The 23821-nt window shown below is 41.0% G+C and overlaps 1 protein-coding gene and 1 long non-coding RNA gene across 2 annotated transcripts in view; one reads left to right on the forward strand and one right to left on the reverse strand.

Annotated features, from left to right (window-relative positions):
- Nucleotides 1-20655, reverse strand: part of sik2b (salt-inducible kinase 2b) — a 45020-nt gene extending 24365 nt beyond the window's left edge. Inside the window, exons 1-4 of the mRNA XM_019887677.1 lie at nucleotides 20000-20655; nucleotides 13646-13762; nucleotides 9923-9986; nucleotides 205-366 (exon numbers count right to left, since the gene is read on the reverse strand). Coding sequence (XP_019743236.1) covers nucleotides 205-366; nucleotides 9923-9986; nucleotides 13646-13762; nucleotides 20000-20137 — 481 coding nt within the window. The 5' untranslated portion in view covers nucleotides 20138-20655. The remainder of the gene's footprint in view (nucleotides 1-204; nucleotides 367-9922; nucleotides 9987-13645; nucleotides 13763-19999) is intronic.
- On the forward strand, nucleotides 20098-22504 carry LOC109526401 (uncharacterized). The gene is made up of 3 exons (XR_002170326.1): nucleotides 20098-20179; nucleotides 21463-21526; nucleotides 22157-22504. It is a non-coding gene; the product is annotated as an uncharacterized LOC109526401 (long non-coding RNA).
- The last annotated feature ends 1317 nt before the right edge of the window (nucleotides 22505-23821 follow it).

Genomic DNA, 23821 nt, shown 5'->3' on the forward strand with positions numbered 1-23821 from the left:
AACAGCCTTCTCGAGAATTTCCTCCAACAGTCTTTTCACACGTAACCCCCAACCACTTCCCAACACAACAGTGCGAGTCGGCAGAGCAGATAGTTAAGACATTTCTAAATTATGTCAGTGTGGAAATCACAGCGTAGCTATGGATCAAAACCTTTTTAAATTAAAAATTGTGTACATGTATACTGGTCACTTGTGCTCTCATACCTGCAATTTTAATGTTCATGTGGCCATCCAGCAGCAGATTCTCTGCCTTCAAATCCCGGTGGACGATTTTGCGGTTGTGACAATATTCCACCGCTGACAAGATCTGCCAGAACTTCCTCCTGGCCTCCATCTCACTCAGTCGGCCGTGCTTAGCCAGGTAGTCTGCAGCCAAATAAAGAGATAAATTGTTAGAATCGTAATAAGCAATGACTGCGCAGGCTTTACAAACACAAACCAAAGTATTTGACCAATCAATTCACTCTATGTTGCTGGATCTGTTCTCCGAGTAATTTATTGTTTTGTTTTTTTATGAAGCGCAGGCAAGCTGCCAACTACCATTTATGGATGTGTTACATCACAGCATACTTTGTCCAGACGGAGCAGGATACTGTCATTTTCTTTTATCCAGTACCACTTCATGTCGGACAGCATGAATGTACTGTACTATTACAGCTTTAGGAGGAAGGCAAAGAATGTGTAGAAACATTGCTTCACTGCAGCAGAAGCAGAGAGAGAAAGAAAGAGACAGACAGAGGGGGGAGGGGGGGTCTGCAGAGGGTTTTTATTGTGGATAGGTATAGCGGAAATATGGGAACTTTAAGCGTTTGATTCCTGTTTATCTATTGGCATGAGCAGATAGCAGTGGTCGTAGTTTAATGCAGCGTGCCAATAAAATCTTGTGGAGTGTTGAAGAGCGAGATTGCTCATAGTTTAGAATTTAGCGATTTTAGAATTGGCAAACATCAACATAGTTAGCAATCGCCCAACTGGTGAACTCTTTTTCTGGGTGACTCACATTTACGTAAAACTATCGGAAGGCCCGAGGGGCAAATGACGAGGACGCGGCATCGACACATATCTATCTATCAACACGCATAAACACATTCAGTAGAAGTACCTCTGAGCCAATAGGATGCCAGGATGATGCTCGGTCATAGCCAATGGCAGAGCAGCTATAAGTATGTTGCGTTCAGGAAATTCGAAGCTGCGAGTAGCAGGCCATACAGTATTTTTACATTTCGTGTATTGAAATTTCTTTCATAAAATGAGGCAATATTTTCATGGTGAGGCGTTTCGTACCTTGAAAATTTCATATGAAGAGACATTTGTCAGTAGAGGTACCACTGTACACATCAGATATGTTACCTAGGACAATATATTTCCTATGGGCCAGTCATACACATCAAATGGCAAAATAATCCAAGACTCAAAAGTCTCGTAGAAGAAAAAATGCTTAGGACATAACACTCATTCTCCATTGCTCCAAGGGAATGTTAAGTCATCCACAGGATGGTCAAGGAATTCCTGACATCAGAAAAAAAGGCTATTGATTAGATGGTAGCTGGTACATTCCAAAGAAGATGCCATTCAGTGACCAAGGCAGCGCTTATTTTTTCATACAAAGCTGCTAATCAAAAGAAACACCACAGAGAGGAATGTGCCGAAGAGGTCCAAGAGAACAGGTCGCTGAAGTAACATCATTCCTGTTTTGAGGCTACGATCAAAGCAAAGTAGTTCGCTCTTCAGCAGTCGGCGTGTTCATTCCATCTCTGGTTATCAAGGTAGCGCTCGGATGGACGTATGGTAGCACTGTGATTCACTGAAATATGAAGTTCAACTCGGTAAACGCTCACTCTTCATTTCATCACTTTTGGCAGCTGCATTTTACTGACATGCGTTTTGTCTCCCATCAACACGATAGTCTTAAATGAACGTAGCTTTTGACTATTTGGGTGTCACTCAATTGGATAGTTTAAGCACTTCTCACGGTAGGGAAACATAGATACGGTAATATTGATCATAGCACCGAGACAATGTTGATGGATGTGATTCTAATAGACAAAGAAGTAAGCGATAAGCTTAGATCTCATTATATTGGCTTTTAAAATAAGTGTAAGCAAAGTGTTCTCAGCTAATTCTCTTGAGTGGGAAATATCAATCAGTGTTTTCTGTTCCTTATCTTCAATCCAAACTCATTGGTAGATGACCTAAATAGAGAGACACATGACATTGGGGATCTTACATTGTCCCAGGATATTTCCAACAACCTACTACATGTCCAACCTGAGATTTTGCCACTGACTGTCAAAAGCTTTTCTTTCCAATTGAGCAACACGCATTGTGAACTCCAGTTGAATAAGTCATCCCTAATTACTGGTCCACAATGAGTACCCAAGCCAAGTCAAAATCGAATAGGATGAGTAATCCCCAAAGAAAATGTTGGCCAAGGCAAAGAACTCAACAGAACAAGCATGAATCATGGGTGTCTTAGGGAACAGATCAACAGTCGCTCTGCTGTGCCAAAGAGCTGGCTGAAGAATTGAGTCTCTTAACAGCTGCTCAGGTTTAGATGGGACAAACAGTATGTCTACGGGGAAGACTGCTGGATTGATCTTTGGCCTAACTTCAGATCGCACCGCAGTGGAAAGAGGAGTAGAGAGTCTGTGGGTGTGGAGGACAGGGGGCAAAAACACGCAGTCTCTTTCCACATCACTAACCGATAGCCAAGCCATTGAAATGCAACAACAACATTGAAGTCACATCTATGTGTACGCAGAGAGACGCTGGTGATTATTTCATTTTGGAGCACGAAGCGCTTAAAAATGGCTCAGAGCCAGCTAGAGCTCAACTCGGTTTTTAACTACAACTCCTACAATTTTTTCTATGTTTGGTTGGGACCCGGACATTTAAAAAGGTTTTAAATTAAATGCTTATTTTGATGATAGCTTGAGATGACATCTGATCAAAAATATTATTCAACCCTTTGAAACTTGCATCGATATCACTTCCAGTCAGTTGGATACTGAGGCTATCCTCTCAAACACCAAGTTAAAATCATTGTCCAAAAAACTCTCATAAATGAGTTGTCCCGAGATATGTTCTAGTATCTAAATCCTATTCCAGCCTGGTGACAATAGTTCATTGCTATAAAATTAGAGCTCTATTAGTCTATAATCCCAGGTTCATGGGCATAATCTTGGGGGATTAAACCTTGACGTTATTCCACGTACTGTTAGTTTTATATTACAACTGACCTTTATAAGGCTAACTCAATAAAAGCTTGAAACTTGAATGTTTGATCCAGCTTGCACTCTCTCAGTGTGGTGCAACGTGCTTAGAATCATTGAAATAAATGACTTAAATTGGTGGAAAGGGGAATCACACCTGCAACCTTGGCAAAATGCTTCTTTTACTTTATCACGTCAAGCCAACACCAAGAGAGGTGCACACCCACCCAGACTTTGAAAACTTCTCCAAACCTTCAGATATTATTTTATGTCTGAGCAACACTACTTTTGATTTTAGAGGGTACGTCAGGGAGTAAAAGGTCAGTTGCTAGCAAAAGGCCAGTACCCTTGCCACTCAGTGCTCTGCTGGGTGCAATTTTCAAACAATCCTCATCAAACTATTTTTTTCCTCCGAGCAAGATCCCCTCTGACGACAGTGATACAAGTTGCTTGAGGTAGCTGAGGTCAAACATCAGACTGTTGTTTATTTTTCAACTTTTCACTGGTCTGAAAGCTAATGTGTGATCACTTGACACGAACTGCCGGCTGCTGACAGACAATTTTCTAGATCGTTTCCATGCAATCAATGTCTTTAAAAATTGTTTTTCCAGTACATTAAGTACATGAGGATTATTCATGTATTGGCTATGACCTATCTGGTCTCCAATTCAAATCAATGAGATATGGATGTACACAGTTTGCTTTTGCAACAATGTGGAATGTCCTGACATTCCACGGTTCCAACCATGATGCATCAGTTTTGTTCAGTATGTAGATAAGCTTTTGTCCTTGAAATCTAATTTGTAAAGTGTGTAAATGTGAGTTTCACTGATCATGTAACAATGACTCATGTCCTTTGTGATTGGTCAAACATAGCCTCTGTTATCAGCTGTCATTTTGAAATGAAAAAAAAAATAAAATATACATTTCAGGTAGAACATGCAATGTAAAAAAGGCATTCAAGTTAATTCAACAAATTGACATTTGTCACTACACTGCAATGTGGTTATGCAACATGGTCTTCTACATTTGCTTGTGTACAGAGACATAAGAGAGATATAAGCACGAAAAACAGGTTTACTCCTTTGCAGAAATATGGAATGAGATGCAGATTAATCCTTTCAAGATAACAGAAAAACATTTTGTGCAGTCAATCTCATCATTCTTTAATCATGTCAACATCAAAGACACACTGGTGTCCAAATAGTCCCAGTGACCCTATGCTATGACTGAGAGGGTTCAAGAGCAAACAAGCTGCCTTACGGAAATAGGGCGGTGGATCAAAAATAGGATTTCTTTGAAGGCAACAACGTCTCCTTCCTTTCCTATCAGGCAAACTGAGATCTGTGTGAGTGAGCGAGCTCTCTGTCAGCTTCAACGCTCTCCTCATCACGCCAGTAGTGCTTTCTTAAATATGCATGCCCTACATTTCCCCACCACCTTACAAATTTAAACGGACGTCCCCAACACGCATCTCTATTCTATTCTGCTTCCTTTTTCATCAAGCATCCACTCACTGGACTGCTGCTATATTTGCATTTGACCCAATTTCCAGGTTTGATCTGTCCAGTAGTTTTCACATATCTTGAGGCGCAGCATACACCAAGGCACATCAGTAAACAGAGGGTGTCCACATACCCCTTGGGAAAGCATAAACACAGCCATCTCCAACTGCCTGTGCCATATATTCCGCTTGGCTTTCACATATGGGGTATGTCAAAATTGTTCCACGACTGGTGTCACGAAAGATACATTTCTACACCCACACTACGAGCATGTGATCTTTTCCAAGATCAGGGGGGTCACCAAGGCACTCCGTTTCAAATCAGTGACTGACGGAGGATTACTTTGAAGGGGAAAACTAATAGTTTGTATTTGAAATATCTTTTGTGACACCAGTCCTGGACTTTTTTGACAAGCCTTGTATATGCATGCATGCAATTATGCTGCTCATATACAACCTCGTTGGCCCATTGTGACAGTGCACTGATAGACATGCATGTCGTCCAATATCACAATTGATTGGGGGTTGAACCGCCTCAATGTCTGTCTGTGTCTCACATGTGACTTGAGCAAATCGCACAATATCATATTCAAGATATACTGTATATGCACTCAGTTCAGTCAGCATCAAGACTGTGGGCATGAGTTTGGTTTCTTCTTTGAGGCTTATTTGCTAACACTAAATGCTAATGCTGGCTTTGTCAATTATAAAAAGGTAAATGGCCCATTTATAGTGATGAAACTCCTTTTACACTGAAGACTGTTATGAAAATAGATGTGTGACTTTGATTATGCCCTCACTCATTCAAATTTAGCGGGTGCAAAGAGTGTTTTATTGTTTTAAATATTAACAGCGGTTACTTTTTTTTTGTCTTTATATACACTCACTTTGTATGACAGGAATGTTACTTCAAACATTACCTGTACAGTTAATAAAATATTACCGGTAATGATGGCTGACTGGAGAGAGACTCAATTCAAATGGTATTCTTTCTAATGGGAAAATTTCTCTTGAGATTCGAATAAACTGGCGTGACCTTTCAGGTTTCACTGTGCATGACTGTACAATCCAATGTCAAAACACTTTCAATGCAGTCTATATCTGCCTGTCTGAGTCAAAGCAGCGACGGCTGCAACTGATGATGACATATACACTTGCTCTTGCATAACAATATTCCATTGTGCAATCAGGGCAAGGGGGTCAGAGGAATCAGGACACAATGGTTTTATAAATCCCGCCAAAGATCCAAGAGGAAATATTCAGACTGTGCAATGTGAAATAAACATCCGTCATTGGTTATTTAAGAGAGACGAGGTGAGAATGAGATGCAGTGGCAGCTCGACAAACAAGCCTATATGGATCTTTCTCTTTGGGCATCATTGTAGCATTCCATTTTTCTTTTTTTTTGTGTGTTCTCTTTTCTTGCTGTCTGCTTCCTCGCTCTCTATGGGTCACATGAACAGGAATGGCAGCTGCTGAGTCAACATCACAAGTGGAACACTGGCCTCAAATACACACATACACGACCATTACGTTGACTGTTGAGTAATCCTCTCAAGCCAACTGTGTCTGGAATTAGGTTTGATACATTCTCAGACAGTCTAATAGGTAAAGTTAATTAGTTATGTGGATCATGATCTTCTCACAAGTAGTTCATATCTGATCGATCTTTCCTTGCCATTCTCTTGTGCAATAGTGTCAGGCATGCTTTTTTTTTTCTCCAGATCAGAGTGGGCCGCACAGATGAGAAAAAGATTTAAGCCTTGACAAGAGAAAACGTTGTAATGCAAAGATAATGACTCTGGTTACATCATTTTCCAAAACTTCGCTTCAAAGTTCTAAGAGTGGAGCATGGGGTGGGGGGTGACTAAACAGCATAAAGCAAAAATGAACCTGCACGTAAACTTGCCTTTGTGGCTGATTGATGGGCTTCCTTCTGCAACCAAGCATGATAGCAATCAATATTTAGCCCAAAAAAAGGTCTATTTAATTTGATAAAATCAAACTATAGTATTTTCAGACTTTTGTTGTTAAGAAAACTATCAAATCTTGGTGAAATAATACTGTGAGACTTGTGCGGAATCATGTTGGTGTGAGACTTCTGCGGAGTCAAGAAGTGGTGGAGTTATAAGACACTTCTCGCACAGTTCAAGTGTCAATGTAATACCGGTAAATAGATTTGCTCTCAAGCTATTTTCAGCACCTCAGATTGGTTCATAAATTGTTATAATATAATAATTTACAGACCACATGGGGACCAACCATTGGTATCAATTTGTGGAATAAAATATGAAATTGACCACGTTTGGACATTTGAGGGTTCCGGCTGACAGCAACAATATTTTTGTAGCAATTCTGAACATATATGTTGATATGTTTGCAGAAGCAGCAATAGTGTCTACTCAACGCTAACCACTCTGTTTTCTGTTGGTTTTCTTGTGCTAGGACGCAGTGCTTGTTGACATCCTCCCGTGTAAAGTGCCTTCAGATATTAGAACCTATTGCATTTTGATCACGTGATGTGGCGACCTCAATGACTCGAGAATGTTGCAGGCAGTTCACAACATGTTCTTCTGTTTAAAACAACGACAAAATGAATTCCTGACTAGGATGTTTTGAACAAAAATATCATACAAACATTTCATATAATCAACAACATATGATTGTGGTACTTTTGTTCATGTTTCGTCTGAGCCGATCAATTACAACATGACAAATGAATAGTTGCAAATTTACAAGTCTGGGTAAATATGTCTTTCACTAGTTTTTGGAATCTAAATGGATTTAAAACATTTGGAAAACAGCCCTTCAAATATTTGACTGTCTGAGTAGCCTGAAGCGTCATCAGCCAATCATAACGGTTGCAGAAATATGTGTGTGTTTAAAGAACACAGTCCTGCAATTGATGCAACCACTTAAAAAAATAAATAAATAATAATGTACTCTGTTTTTTAGTCCCCAAAGGATGATCCGTTTGCTGGGTTGGAGATATTACACTGCACACACTTGTCTGGTTTCAACAGACAAAGACTAAGATCTTCTGTTCCCTCTTTCCACATGAGTGGCTTCATTTGCGAAATATATATATGCACGCTCTTCAGCTGCATGTGACTGTACTGAAAGGAAAAAGTAATATTTTGATCATAAACATGCTATGCCTTCACTATGATGTCCTGTTACCATGTTGCAAAAGGCTATTAATAACACAATCTAAACATTCCTACTGGTTCAGAAAATCCAACAATGATTGTAGAAAATGTTTGGGTGTCCTTTGTTCACTTGTCTCGACCCACCAATCTCGCATGTCCTCAACTTCACACTTTGTCGGTTGTCTTGTTGTCCATGGGTATGCAGTGTCGAGTTTGAACGGGTGTTGGGTTTTTTGCGGGGTTAGGATGAAGGAGGTGGAAGTTATTTTCATTCCTGGTACCTTGTAGGCCACATCATCTATGTGCATGTGAAATTGCCACTGTTGGTGGCTAATCGCAAAGACCTTTAGGGTCCCATTTGGTGATTGATGATTTTCCACATGCTCAATTACAATCATGTGGTTATTGTTGATGGGTTGTTTTCCAGTTGTGATTTAGAGATTTTGTTGACAGCTGGCAACAGAAATGGGCATTTGACCAATTTTTATTCAACACCTATGGACAGGTTCTGACATTAGGGCTTTATGGGTGGTGGCCTTGTCCGGCCGCCATGAGCCATGTTGTGGTGTACCAGTGAGAAGCAGTCCTGGCCCCGTATATTCATGAAATAATATGCAAAGTTTTAGTGATTGCTTCATATTTATTGCCTATTTATACTGTATACTTGCATTCATGGCAATAACTCAGTTTTAACCTCAGTAAAATTGCATTGCAATGGCACAAACGATCATAGTTTTCTGACCATATGTAGCTCCGAAGTCGGACCAGTCAAAAAAATTGCATCATGAGGAAGAAAAAAAAAGTTGCTCCAGAGTAGATGTTAAATTTTTGGGGGAAATTTATTTTGCAAAAACTGAGACCAAGAAGAGTAGAGCTCGGACCGGCACCAACATTCATGTTCCTATTCGGAAAACCTCCCGGCACGCACTGCTTCACTCTGGCTGTTTAGAAACTCAAAGTGCTGCTCAAATGTGCTGTTTGGTTATTCAGAGTGCTTCAAAAAAGGAGTGCCAGAGCCCTGTGCGTCAGGCAGTACAAGGTAAGTTAACAGGTTCAAGCTGGAGCTGCTGATTGCTTTACAACATAGGCTGAGTTTGAAAATTAATGGAAGGGGGTGTGGTCTGAGTTAATTTCCGAAAGCAACCCATATTGACAGTAGTGAACAAGTTTCGGTTGCATTCAACATTCATTTAAAAAGTACTAATAATGCTTCAAAGAATAAACCAAATTTACAATTATTCAAATCTTTACTTAGCACTGACATTCCAACAATGGGCTACATAACTGTACTTTTTTTTTTTTTTTAAATAAAAGGCAGCGGGCCCCCAAAAGTGCCATTGACTGTTTTCATGTGACAACATATTTTGAAGGACTGGCATAGAAAGAAATACAAAAGAAACAAATGATTCCAAATATCACTCGCCATTATTGTGAGATTTTCTTTAATTAATAGAGGGGTTACAACAATGATGCGCACGTGTACAACTCTCTGCTAAGTTTACTGCTTCATCTACGTTTACCTGTCCTGTCTTTTCCTTTAATGTTGCTTTAGTGCAACTACTGTATAAACAATGGCTCAGTAAGGAAATGGTTAGTGTCCAAGCGTTTACGCTGTTACGCTCTGCAGGTGCAAAAGAACATCTTTAGCACTCGTCATGTAATCTCCAGGTGTGAAATGTTTCATTTAAATGAACTGAATGACATGCAGAAGTGTGCAGAAACTTAAGCAGCTAGCAGGCAATTCTACACTACCATATAGAGCAATAAGTAAACACCAATAAATGCTGTTTGCATATTGCACAAGGCAACTGTGAGCAGCATATGACATTCACGTGATCAGGACATCGCTCTCAGATTTCATCATATGACGACTGCGATGGAGGTCCGGAAACAGTGCGAGGAGTGCGAGGGCCCTGAGTCGCGTCCAGGCCAAAATGTTGATACTGTACTTGTTTGTTTAAAACGCAACAGTGACGCAACAGGGAAGGTATGTGGTGAAACTGAGCTGGGAGGGACACAAAGGTTGTGCTGACAATGCATTTGAAAAGATAACTCACCGAAGATTTCCCCATTCTTGGCATATTCCGTGACCAGGTAAAGCATGTTCTTGGTCTCCATCACCTAAAAGGGGCAGAGGGCAGTATTGAATGGAAAGAGACGTACACGCACACACACCAAAGACTTTACATACATGTTTTTTTGACGCAACGAAATGACCCCTGAATCAACGTATCCACGAGGAATGAAGAAAAACAATAAATGAGGTGGACGGCTAGATATCTGAATGGGACTCGAAAAACCACCACAGTGCTTGCTCTCAATGTGGCGCTGTGTGGGAGGAGACCCAATTTAGAAGCAGAAACATTCAGGAGATCAAACAGAATTAAATGTAGAGAGGGGAGGGTGAATCAGACACACTGAGCCAGACGTTCACACTCGAAATCCCACTCTTTTTGTTGATGATCAATTTTCCATCTGCTACACTTACCAATTCATTGAGTGAGGAAATGTTTCTTGGAAGAGGTGGAGCATTGTTTCATAACTCATTTGAGTTTGAGCTCTTCTCTGGCTATTTAGAAGCTGGTTATGCATCAAGCAAATGAACAGAGAATCAATTTCAATCAACTTTAATGGCAGCTTTTTGGCCATTATTCTGGAACGAAATGTCTGTCCCGTATTTGAGAACAACATTAAACAGTATAAGTTGAGTCATGTCAACGTTACTGATTACACTCTCAGAGCAGTTTGGTGCTATAATAATGGCAATTGGAAAATCTAAAAGCCTTTTCTTTTCATTCAACATCTACTTGAACAGGAAATGGCTCCAAATGTTAAATTTGCAAAGTTATTTTTGAAAGAAGGCCATATCTGATCAAAGTAAACAACGTGATCTCCTTTATTCAGTGCGATGCCACTCTCCGTACTTTTTCTTAGAATAGAAAAATAGAATTCATTCATTGTCTCCTGAGGCCTATAAATGTCAATAATAATAAATGGGGAAAAAAACGGAAAATGTGCTACTTTTGTAGAAACGGAGGGCTCTCCTTTCAGTCTGCAGACGGCCATTGCAGTACATTAAAAGTGGTCTTGCACAGCAAGAGACTAACGGTAATCTTCTGGTTTTAACGTACAAATGGTGACACTGAGCCTCCCAAACACCACATAGCGCCAGCTGTAGGATATTAGCTGTCCCTGCCGTAAACAGACTCCTTTGTTATGACGACATGCTATGCAGGGAAATAACTCTTCGCCCATAATGTGTCATGCCGTAAAATGCAGTCAGTACAAATGATTCATAGTATTCATAGTTAAAATGCCACACACCGCAAAACGATGTGGTGCTTTGTGTCAAGCATGTTACTCGGCCCTCCTCCAATTGTGATCTAAGAACCGAGACCTATTACTGGAATGCTAACATAAAAATGATCAGAATTTGCGATCATTCTTGTTCAGTGCCGAGTCGGGATAATGGCTAGGACATAATTTGGCTTGACAAGACCAGACAAGTGGTGCATAGTGAAAACGCTTGACTATCTATTGCCCACGCTGCTGACTGCAACTATTTATTTTATTTTTATTTTATCCATTTGAATGTAGTTACATGAACACAAGCACACACGTCCATATGTAGTCCCAGTTTCACTTTTGATTGATGGATAGTGGTCACAAACCTAGTTTCCATATCATGTATAACAAATATAAAAACAATTGAGTTTACCACTTGTGAAACATGCGACAATTGAGAGTGGGGAGCTTTGTGCGGGTGTCTATTTGCCTCTTTTTACTGTGTCGGGCGTCCCACTGGGCCACAAGGCCATCGATAGTTTGAGACTGGAGAGGAAATCACTAATTGACCCGAACTGATGGGTTGGATATGCCTACGGAAAGAATGACACACACCAAAATAACACGGCAGAAAGCTGGAACATCGCCATATGGTTGTGTAAGGATAATGAACACTTGTCTATTTTGTTGAAACAAAGGAGGACCCTGAGGCTTATGTAATTTCATCAATATTGCCAGCATTTTGATGTTATTGTGTTGAACCGGGAAATTTAGTGCATTGTCGCCAAGGAACTTTGCCAAACAAATGCAACAGTCATGGGACTTGAACGTAAGCACGTCCAATGCAATAGTTCAAAACGCAAGATTTGTTTCCTTTTCAGAGGTGAAGGGTGTCCTGAGAGCACTGCACTTTGGAGAATTTCTAAAATGTACAATGCAAACACTGCGGAACCTCGGTTGATGAATTTAATCAGTTTGAAATGAATCCCTTCAGTGACTCCGTTCACAAACCCAAATGTTCCCAGTGAAATGAACGGAAGTGTAATTAATCCATTTTGGCCTCACAATGTTCCCAGTGAAATGAACAGAAGTGTAATTAATGCATTTTGGCCTCAGAACAAAGTTATATTTACCTTATTTGTATTGGTGTGTGATTAAAAATTAACGACCACATGGACAACATGTAGAAATAACGCATTGTTTGCATATTTTGTAATGTCTTTTAAGGGTACGTAATGTCTCAAAGTGCTGCTAAAGCAAAGTACTTGCGGCACAAAGAGAGCTTCCCGGTACAGTATTTCTGGGTGGATTCCAAGCACAGGAGCCATCATCTTGGGAAATACACAGTGGGAATCTCATCACAATGTCAAAGACAATATGTTGTGTATTTCCCATATTGATGCCCCTCGTAAGTCCAATTGCTCGCTGAAATACTGTCCCAGAATGTTCTCATTGTGCCGTTTGTAATCTGCTTTGCAGTGCAGCACTTTGGGAAGCTTGGCTCACTATAAACAACATAAAATGTGCAAAAAAATATTCTCCAAACCGATGCAGATCATTACAGCGCTGGGGGAAGGGTGCCGTTAGCAAAGCCAAATTAAAAATAAAGACTGATGTTGCAAGGAGCTGAAAGCGCTGACATGACTCGATAATTGCAGTTAAAGACTGCAATCTAATGCTAATTAGAAATTGGACTATTTCTGGCTACCATTTGTGAGGAAATAACCAATACTTCCTTTCAAAAATCCTCCAGACACAGTTCAGGATTGGTCAGTTCTCATGCAAAGGAAATGTGACATGCTGCAGAATGCACAGACACATGCTGCTGACGCATTTGCGTCTTGAGATCTAGTAGCCAACTTCACTTTGTCTGACAGGTTCTATTGATGTGATTCCTTGATTCATCAAATGTGGTGCGAGGGTGTTGCCTGTGAAATTTAACTCAGCTTTCCCAGAAGTGTCGTTAGTCACAATTACTTTGTGATTTCACAAGTTGGAGCAATTACTTTTTCACGTAGGCACAGGTAGTTTGGGATTTTTTTTTTTTTGTACCTTCATAAATTAAATTGGCATTTAAAAACTGCATTTTGTATTTCCTTGGGTAGTCTCTGTGTGATACTAAAACTGGTTTGATGAACTGAAACACTTGTAAGTGATAAATATGCGAAGAACACAGAAATCAGCAGGGGGGCAAAGACTATTTTACAGCACTGTATACAAACTACTTAGAAAGATTTGTTTTAATTAATGGCTTTAAAGTTTTCGGTCAGATCAAGTCCATATGCACAATAGAAATCTCAAAACAACATTTCAAAAAATGTACAGTTGAGAAACGACCATCAAAAAAAGCGCAACTGTAATAAGCATGGCTTACATCTGAGCCCTGGCAAAAACGATCAAATCACTGCTCCAAGAAGATCGAGAGCATTCATGAAAAGGCGATATCCCCTTAAAAGTTTCCAAGAGTTGAGTTTATTTATTGTGGAGCAACTTACTTGGTAGAGCTTGATGATATGCGGATGGTCCAGCATCTTCATGATCTGAACTTCTCTGTAGATCTTCTCAAGATTGACCGCATCCAGCTGGGTCTTGTCAATGATTTTAATGGCCACCTGTGAAGTGGGCACACAAGTTAATCATGGGGAATCAACAGTCAATATGGCATTTTATTTCCATTTGTGAATTATAGCGCTGACGTGTCGCTGAGACGAGGTGTTTTTTTTTTTTTTTTTTTTTTACACCTACTGTTCACTTACATCACTTGATGGTTTTGTAAATTTTGACTGTTCACTCTGTTTTCACATTTCATCTGAAGCTCCGTTGCACTTGATATTATTTAAGCCTTTCGGAACATCTTCTATGTAGTTACTTTTTGGCACATTAAGGGTTTTTGTTGTTGCATTTTGTTTTTTTTTTTTTTCTAGAGAATTGAACTTTTGATATCCCAAACTGCAAAATTTGCTGAGTAGAGGCTCAAAGCCCAGTGATTTGATTTTACATTGTGACAAGTGTTAAGGTTACATAATTTGTCTTTAAATTATCATTAATCGTTTATCGGATTTTCTTTCTGCCAAGTTCCTCCGCACAAGTCTGACAGTAGCGGAGGCCATTTAGATTAAAAAAAAAAAAAAGATTTCTGCAGCCATGAATATTTTGCAGTGGACTGTGATACCAATCTATTTTTTTAACCCCACACATTTGAGGTACTACTCCTTGTCTGTTCTGTCAACCGACTCCATGTTGATTTCAGTGGCACATTAATCGTTTATCGGATTTTCTTTCTGCCAAGTTTCGGGATCTTAAAAAAATAAATAAATAAATAAAAAATCAATATTGGTCGGGGCCTCGTTATCGGCAAAGTTCTAAATGTCTGTGAGGCAAGTTTCATGAGTAAACAACGGTACAGCCCTGTTCCCCTCACAGCAATTCCTTGCGTACAAAGCGGAAAGAAACGCCACTGTTTTGAGAAAACACACAAGTCATTGTGTTACTGTGCACGTGCCCAGACAGCACAAAGACTGTGTTTGTCAAAGGAAAATTATCACAGTGATAACAATACTAATTAATTCAAACTAACTTAGTCCATGGCAGACAAGGAGACGAGTATTACACATGTCGCCGCCGCACAATGTTTAAATAAAAGGTCACCCATTAAAAACACCACTCCCTCTTTTTTAATGGCATTTCATTGGTGTGCATGTTTGAGGACACAAAACACAAAAGAGAAGTTACAATTTTTAGACTGGAATATCTGCCAGTGTTTCGCCCCACTCAATATAACACAATCACAGGTCAACTGTGCTTGTGTTGAGAATATTAATCGTTGAAATGCAGTGTTCCATCCATGATCACAATCACACTCACACCTAGGGACAATTTGGAGTGTTCAATCAGCCTGCCATGCATGTTTTTGGAATGTGGGAGGAAACCGGAGTACCCGGAGAAAACCCACACTGGCCCAGGGAGAACATGCAAACTCCACACAGGGAGGCTGGAGCCAGGATAGAACCCACGACGTCTGCACTGTTAGGTCGACGCGCTAACCATTGGACCACCGGGCCGTCCATGCAGTGTTCCATATATTATTTTTATGTAGAAAATTGGGAGTGTGTGATGAACCATCTTTTTCGTGAATGACTACTGACTCAATTTGTTTTAACCGAAATGTTCTTTTCTCAATCACGTTGATGACCTCACAATCAAAAAACACATTGTACTGCACGTGTTAGTTCAGTGACTCATTTTGTCATCTCACTATAGCAAAAACAAATGGGTTATAGCGGTTCTTCTCAACAGTATAGCAGTTTTTCAAGGTTTGCCGGGTCAGATGGGTGGTGCAACGGAAATGCAACTTCTACTAGGATAATGTGATGTCAAAGTACTGTCAGATTTCAAAGTGCTTTGCAACACGTTATCACTCCAGTGAACAAAGTCAATCGTCTACATTACTAAACAGTAATAATTCAACACATTTATAACTGTTTTGCTTGCTTAGTTTGAAGCTCAAAGAGGACTTTGACACTGACTCCTAGCTTACAGTAAGTACAGTAGTGGAGAAATAACCGTTTTGGTTTCTCAGAATTATGACATCCATGAGCAGCACCAGTATCACTGAAGGGTGGTAATTGAAGCCTGGTCTTGAAAGAATCAAATCAAAGAACTTTGCACATGTTCACTTGAGGAAAAGGCATTCAACTCACATAGAAAGTTAAGTTAGAAAAATAAAATATGAAGAAAAGGTGGGGAAATGCAAAGGTCAGAAGTAAGATGACTTACTCCTGAGGGGACTGACTGGGGGACCACAGACAGCAAATTCATTGCATGTGAATGGACAAAAAGTAGGTTATACACACACACACACACGCACACGCACACACACACACACACACACACACACACACACACACCAGGCCAACCTCTCTTCGGTTTCAAACACTGTGTTGCATCACACAAAGTCGACCCTTTTACAATCCTCAGTTCAGACGAGGTCAGCTGCAGTGGCCTTGTGAGCCAGCCAGTCGCGAGTGACCTGAAGGATTTGGCTACCACAGCAGAAAAGGCTGTGAAATTGGCAGGTGTATCATTTGTGTGGCATGCATGTAACACTGCGATTACTGCTTCATAGTTACAAATTACCTGGCGAGACTATCGCTGTATCCCTTCACTTGAGCAACCAGGTGAACGAGAACAGCCTTACGAAGCGCTGGCCAACAATGTCGGTCATTAAATACACCAAGATTGTCGCCTTAGTAATCGTGGTACGATATAAACAGCGGAAAGGCCCCAGTGATCAAAGATCAAGCTTTTTTTCGCAAGTCTCATGGCCTATTTTGTCTTCGGCTAGAAGCTGGGTGTGCGTGGTACCATGCACGAAAGGCTCCCTTGCAAGATGACGACATGAACTCAGCTCTCTGTCCCCTCCTTGTGCTGCTTTGTCTAAGAGTGTGCAGTGTTTCTAATGTCAAATCCAGCAATGTCAGTGAACTGCGTGCATGCGTACGTGCATGCATGCATGCAGAACCCATCCCAAAAACAGATCGCTCCTTCTCTTCAGTACCGAGGCCAGAAGAAACCACTAAATCACGTCATTATTTGGCTTACATAACAGGACCACCGACCCATGAAGCTCGCCCCAGATATTGCTGTGTTTACACCCTACACAGGATCTTTGCTTGGTTGCTAGCTGAGCTGTGCGGGTCATAATCACAGAACGTGCAGATGCATGGTACATGGTGACAGTTCGTGGGTCATCAATTAAAGATATACAGGTACAGGGCACATGGTGGGTAACTACCCAAAAAAGTAAACAGGACCAGTAATGGTACATAGTCGCACGTAGGGTGTTTGCAGGCCGCATGGGAGAACTGTGTTGCTCATAAGCTATGTGAAACTGCCTGGGTCGTAACCCCTCCACAAGCCTGAGATTAAAATATTGGTGCCCATCATGAGTGGATCGTAACTGTGAGCTGAATAATACAGGGTTGAACTGTGTGTGTGTGTGTGTGTGTGTGTGTGTGTGTGTGTGTGTGTGTGTGTGTGTGTATGTGTGTGTGTGTGTGTGTGTGTGTCTGTGTCTGTGTCTGTGTGTCAAGGCGGGGAGGATCAGACCCAAAACAACCGTGGCATTAAATAGCACGACAGTGGTGGTATTTCCCACAGCAAGTACAAGTGCAGGTGGCACTGCAGAAGACAGAAAGTTGAAGTGCTCTACTTGCAAATTATTCTCCTTTCATGGGTAGTAGCACAGTTTTAACTAAGGCACGATGGCACTCGTGAATGAGGAAATGACAGGAAGGCAAGGCAATGTTTCGCACGTCTGTCGCTGCCTTGTTAAGAGAAACTGGTTGCTCTCTAAAAAGTCATGCGCATGCCACAGCCGATGGTGCTGTTGAGGTCACCACACATCCAAGTGTTGCATCTGAGCACAGTTGTGATGATATCCTGCTTTGCTGGCTTCTGTGTACAATTCAAACATAGATTAAAGCCAGATATATTATGGCATTGTGAGCATGACCAGTGAGTTAAAAAAAAAAAAAAAAACATGATCACTGATCCGTTCACAGGATGGAGCAGTATGTCTATTCAAATAACTCGTTTATTTACCATACAGGCCTGCGTACTGTTTACTGAGCATCAACAAACACATTTAAGCATCTTTGCCATGCCCCAAGGAAGGAAAGGAGAAAAAAAAGGAATGCCATTTGAATATAAAATATTTGCTGAGAAACGAACATTACTCGAATTTTTAATAACCGTGTAACTGCTTTCACAAGATACTATAAAAAATGACAGTTAAATACTTTAGCTGGAATCTCTTAAAAATTATTTCAAGAAAGAATTAAACTTGTGAATTTATGAGTCGTGACGTATGCATGGCAGAATGTGAATTCAGGTGAGCTACCGACATTGGAAGCAGTCTTAAACTGCATTGTATTTGATATAGTTTGGTGCAACCATTAATCGACAACTAATCGCTTATCAACTTAATTGATCATTATTTTTGATAGCTGATTAATCTTTTAGATACCTTTTTTAAATTTAACAATTTCCAAATGCTAGAAATTTCAGCTTCTCAACAGTAAATATTATCTGATTGACGTAGGCCACAATGGATCGATCACGGGAGGTTGGTTGATCGAAAAGTAGATCTTTGGTCAAAAAAGGTTGGGCATCCCTGCTCTCCAGATGCACTGCAGGAAAAAAAAACTTAATCATGAAGCCTCATTGTGTATTTGTAGCCAACTTAGCCATTTTGATAGTACGCTAATATAGCTAATATAGATACATACAGCATGTGTTGCCTTCATTATAAGGCTTATATAAGGCTTTTAATTTTTTTGCGGCTCCAGACATTTTTGTTTTTTTGGTCCAATATGGCTCTTTCAACAATTTGGGTTGCCGACCCCTGCCCTTGACAAACATGACTTATAGTATTGAAACAGCTTCTCCCAGGGTGTCCATTTGAAGCTAAAGGAATGACTGTCATTATCTTCTTTTGAAAGCATAGTATTTCAGACTGTTTAACTTTCCTGTTGCACTTATTTTGATCCTTCAATCTTTAAAATAAGACAACCTATCTGACGTGAAATTATTTCATCTGCTGCTTTTTCTTTTACTTGTCATTTAATCTGCCACTAAAGATAAGCAGTTTGTTTATCATTTTGTTCCTTTATTGTACCAAGCGTGCACCGAACTGTGATCCTAAAACTTGGGTACGCACTGAACTGTCATTTTTGGCATACCCTTCGGTATGCTCATCAAAATCATGAGGTCATTTGTACATGGTTTTACAGTTTAGAGTAGGGGCGTCATTTTTATATGACTGCGAAACCATATAAACATTTAAGCGCCCCATCATGTCATTTACATATAAACAACAAATTGATGTGTGACTAGTTCTGAAATCAGAAGTCTTATATAGATAATAGTTCATTTTACTATTCACTAATACATTTTACGAACTGTAAAAAAATAGAATTGAAAAGAAAAACTGATCGCAATATCTACCCATTTATCTATTTTTGAACAAAATCTCAAAGTCATTATTCATGACAGATGACAATTTGGAATTTGATACAGAGTTCAGCAAGAATAATGGAAGATGACACACATAATTTACTTTCATGGGGGACAAAAAAAAAATGATGTGACAAGGTGCCCGGGTCTTGAGTGTGACAATAGTGGTCTAGAACAAGTTATGTGATGAAGGAGTTGTTTTTTCATTTGTATTCTATTTCCATTGACATATTGAACGTTTTGCATGTGCCCCTGAAAGTGCTGTTCATTATGTCATGATACGCTAATTGAGGAATTCTATCATGTGTCACGAATATTACGAGCATGTTGTCTCGTCAATGGGAGCTGAAGGAATCGATAGTTAACATTTGTGTTTTGTAATTTTCATCATATTATCTTGAGTTTCACGTACTCAAGCTTGACATGTCCACTCTGCCGTAGAGAAATGTCAATCGCTTCAAAAAATTCGTAAATAAACGAAACATTTATATTTTAAAAAGTACCCGGACATCTTGATAATAATGTTGCCAATTGAATGTCAACCACGCAGCCAAGCATGTTTACACTTTGTTTCCCAGCAGCGCTCGCCTCATTGCTCTTACCGGCAGTTGAATGTGCCAAGCGGGGTTAAGCGTGCACGCTGTCAGCCTTCCGCCAACCGGAGGTCTAACAAACATACACTTCACCGAATCTACTTTCTGTTTCTGTGTCCACAATGTCGGCGCCACATGCACTGCTGAATGGCAGTGGCTAAAAGTTATGGAACTCGGGTCTCCAAGTCATCAGTAGCCCAAGTTAGCTTCCAAGCTAACGACTTCGCACTTTTCACTCACCTCCGTCTTGGTTATGCGATGTCGGGCCAGTTTGACGACGGCGAAGTTGCCCTTTCCTAAAGTGCGCTCGATATCGTAGAAGCCCACACGGACCGGACCCCGGAGCAGCGGTTTCTGGACGCTGTCAGCCATGACCATGCTGTTCTCGACGGGACTGTCTCGGCGGCGGACGACGAGGAGGTAACAAAAACCACACAAGCTGGGACACACGCTACTTGGAGTGGGAGGTGGGGGGTGGTCCTCACACGGGCTTCCTTGAGCTGGTCAAAAAGCCAAACTAACCACCAGTCGCCGCCGCCATTCGAAGCGTGTCCATTAAAAAATAGACTTTACTGGATTGTCGGGGTCTTCTTTCAAAGCGGCGGCGACACGAGGAGGTCCATTTTCTTTCTCTGTCTCTCTTTTTTGGGGGGCGTAGGTGGATTGGGGGCAAACCTTGTATGTCACCTTCCTGCGGCCACAATGGTCCTCTAATGTTTCAGCTCTAGGTCCCCTCTATCAGGCAGCGCACACGACTTGCCTCGCAAAGAGGCATCATGTTCTCCGCCTGACGTGCATTGACGTCAAAGCCATGGGGGTATTTGTACAGGGGGCGGGGCAACAGCGCAGCTCCACACTTCGGTGCCAATTGGTTGCCACGACAACCAGACCCACCTCTTACGTCAACCGGTAAAATTTCGTGTGCGTGTGTGTGCGTGCCGTGCGTGTGTGTGTGTGTGTGTGTGGTGGGGGCGGGGGGCCTCACACGCAAAAGGTAACTTTCTTTTGTGCAGCCTGGGTCCATGCCGGTGTTTCGTAAGCTTTTGCTAGGCGCCAAAGGGTTAATCATGTTCAGACTTCAGCGAGACCTTCGTCTGCCTTGTTGTCACGTGCATTAAAAAGTACTGTGCAACATGTACTGTACAAACATTGTGTGCATTGTGTGGTCTTTGAATTTTCTAACTTCTGATGTAAGTGTAGTTCTAATGTATTCCAGATAATTATGATGCACAGCAAACTATTCTCCCAAAATATACAACTTTATATATATCATGGACGGCACAAGTCGTTATAAGAAACTAAATGATTTGTCAGCCCAAACAGTCCTGGTCAGCTACATTAGAGCGTCACTTGCAGGCAAAACATTGCAATTGCAACAATGTCTCCTGTTTTTCTATACCCCTGATCCTCATTTATTCAATCTTTGTTTATCCGGGTAAGGCAGTTGAGAACGGATTCTTATTTTCAAGAGTCAGCAGGCAACAAAGTAAAACAAATCAAAAATAAAAGCAAATACAAACTGTACAGTGGGATGTAGCTACATCATCGAACATGGTGAACAGGCTCACAACAGGTGCAGTGGTCACACATTATTTCTGTCACTACCTGCAAGTGTTGTTTCCATTTTCAAATGATGACTTCTGCAACATTCAAAGAAAATAACAATGGCCCGTTTCTGGTGATCTATTATTTTTAATAAACAGGTCCTTAGGCTCCTCATTTGGTCCATGGGAGCTACCCGTCGGTGGCCCCTGCTTAAGGTCAGAGGTAAATCATGCTCGGAGGACCAACTTGTCTTTCATTCATTCATTCACGATAGCGCACATTCTCATCAGGGTTTGGGTGCACCAGAGCCTATCCCAGCTGACTTTGGGTTCTTCTGGAGTCAGATATAAAAATATGTAGCCAAAATGTGAGAGTCAGCTGTATTTAAATTCTGACCTTCATTGAAACATATTTGAAAAGAAAAAACAAAGCATTTGGGCTGGGGTCCAGCATGCACTTTGAGTTGCTTTTCTGGCCCTAAGAGTAACGAAATATATCACGCACATTCATGTGTGATAAATCACGTATATTGACAATTTAATCGCCAACAAGCAATGTGAGGGTTGGCGCCAACTGCTTGTGTTGGCAATTCATATGTGTGTCACAGCTGGAAGCACTCAGTGACTTCTTGTGTCGAGGCTGGATGCACTCCGTGTCTTTTTGCCCGTTTTATTTAACCATTTCAATTTAGGACGGCCCACATAGTAAATTTAAACACTCACATTTTTTCATGATGAAATTATTGAGAATTATTTGACTGAAAAAGAAAAAATATGTAATGCCTGGATCAAAGAACTAAAGTGGAACATAAGTGAATGTGTGTGTGTTTTTTTTTGTTTTTTTTTTTTGCAGAAAATGGCTAGCCAGAGGGGGTACTGCCTCACTTGCCTACCCTGACTGCACATCCCTGATTCACGCTTATGGACAATGTCAACTTCAGTGAACATTACATGACTGTTTAAGAAGGCAACTGGTGAAAAAAAAAATACACACTGTATTAAGGAGTTTAGCAGTTACTTGCAGTTGGCTCATGAGCAGGGTGTGCCCCGCGACTCATCTCACCCAAAGGCAGCTGGGATAGTTCACCTGCGACTGTATGAAGATGAGCACAACAGAAAATTGATGTTAAGTTTATATGGTTGAACAAATGTTTATTATTAAGAGATGTTATTGTGGGTAATAAAAATAGGAAAGAAAACTCTAACCAACCTTCATGTCATGTCTGTATAGCACACACTCCTACACCAGCAGTTGTCTCCCACTGAGCGGTGGCCTGTAGACAAGCAGATTTGCGCTCCGAAGTCTCCTGCTGTCACGCACGGACTTCCTGAATGTAAGAGTTCCAGATGTGCTTTTGGCATTTCCTGTCCACCGTTCTCCAAGAACATACTCAGCCTCTCCTTGACTGGGTTCGTAGCAGCTTTCCATGACACACGCACACCCAAACAGCACTCATCTAGTCACGTACATCAGAGTTCATTGCACACGTTTATGTGACAGTCGCACTGGTGAGTGAACCCATGACACGTTTAAAACTTCCTTAAGTCTGTTCAGTGTCACGTAAGTTTATCGTACTGTCAAATAGTATTCGGGAAAGACCACATCTTAGAGCTTTGCAGCGGTCACTTATGGTCTCTCATCGGTGTTTATACATGTCCTGTCCCGTTCCTTGACATCGAGAGTTCAAACAGGAAGCCTTACGCTGAACTGACGTCACCGTTCAGGTTAAGAGGAAGAAGGCCAGATTCGTCCTGCTGATTTGTTTTATTAGATGAATACAACCTTCCATGAAAACATGCTGAACCAAATATAGAATAAGTGCATTTGCAGGCAAGCTGACAAGGCGGAATATTTGGGTTAATCACTGCCACTTTGAAATCAGAACTGTAGTTACATAACTCGACAGAAATGATGGATAAAAGGGGACAATGTAAACCACTGGAAGCAAAATGAATAAAATAAAAACAGCTGTTATTGCATAACCTGCCTCGCTCATTCCAGACATTATTGCTCCTTGGATCGGGGTTGATGCATGCAGACGGTGTTGGAGGGATTCATTTGGATTTCACAGTGGTATCTTGACTCACGGGTACACCTACTTTTGTCTTTTTCGAGATATACGCCGTTGCTTTGACAATTTTTCTTTTTTGACATGACTCAAGTTACAAGTGAGTGTCAAGCTCCCCGCAGAAAAAGAAGGAGCAATTAAGTGGGAACCTTTTGAGAGGAACCTCAGTTCACTAACAAATTTGTTCACAAGCAGTTTTTCCATCCATCCATCCATTTTCCAATCCGCTTTATCCTCACAAGGGTCACGGGGGTGCTGGAGCCTATCCCAGCTGTCTTCGGGCAGTAGGCGGGGGACACCCTGAACCGGTTGCCAGCCAATCGCAGGGCACACAGAGATTAACAACCATCTATGCGCACACGCACACCTAGGGACAATTTAGAGTGTTCCATCAACCTGCCATGCATGTTTTTGGAATGTGGGAGGAAACCGGAATGCCTGGAGAAAAC

This window comes from Hippocampus comes, unplaced genomic scaffold, assembly GCF_001891065.2.
Source record: "Hippocampus comes isolate QL1 unplaced genomic scaffold, H_comes_QL1_v1.1 scaffold6, whole genome shotgun sequence".
NCBI lineage: Eukaryota > Metazoa > Chordata > Actinopteri > Syngnathiformes > Syngnathidae > Hippocampus > Hippocampus comes.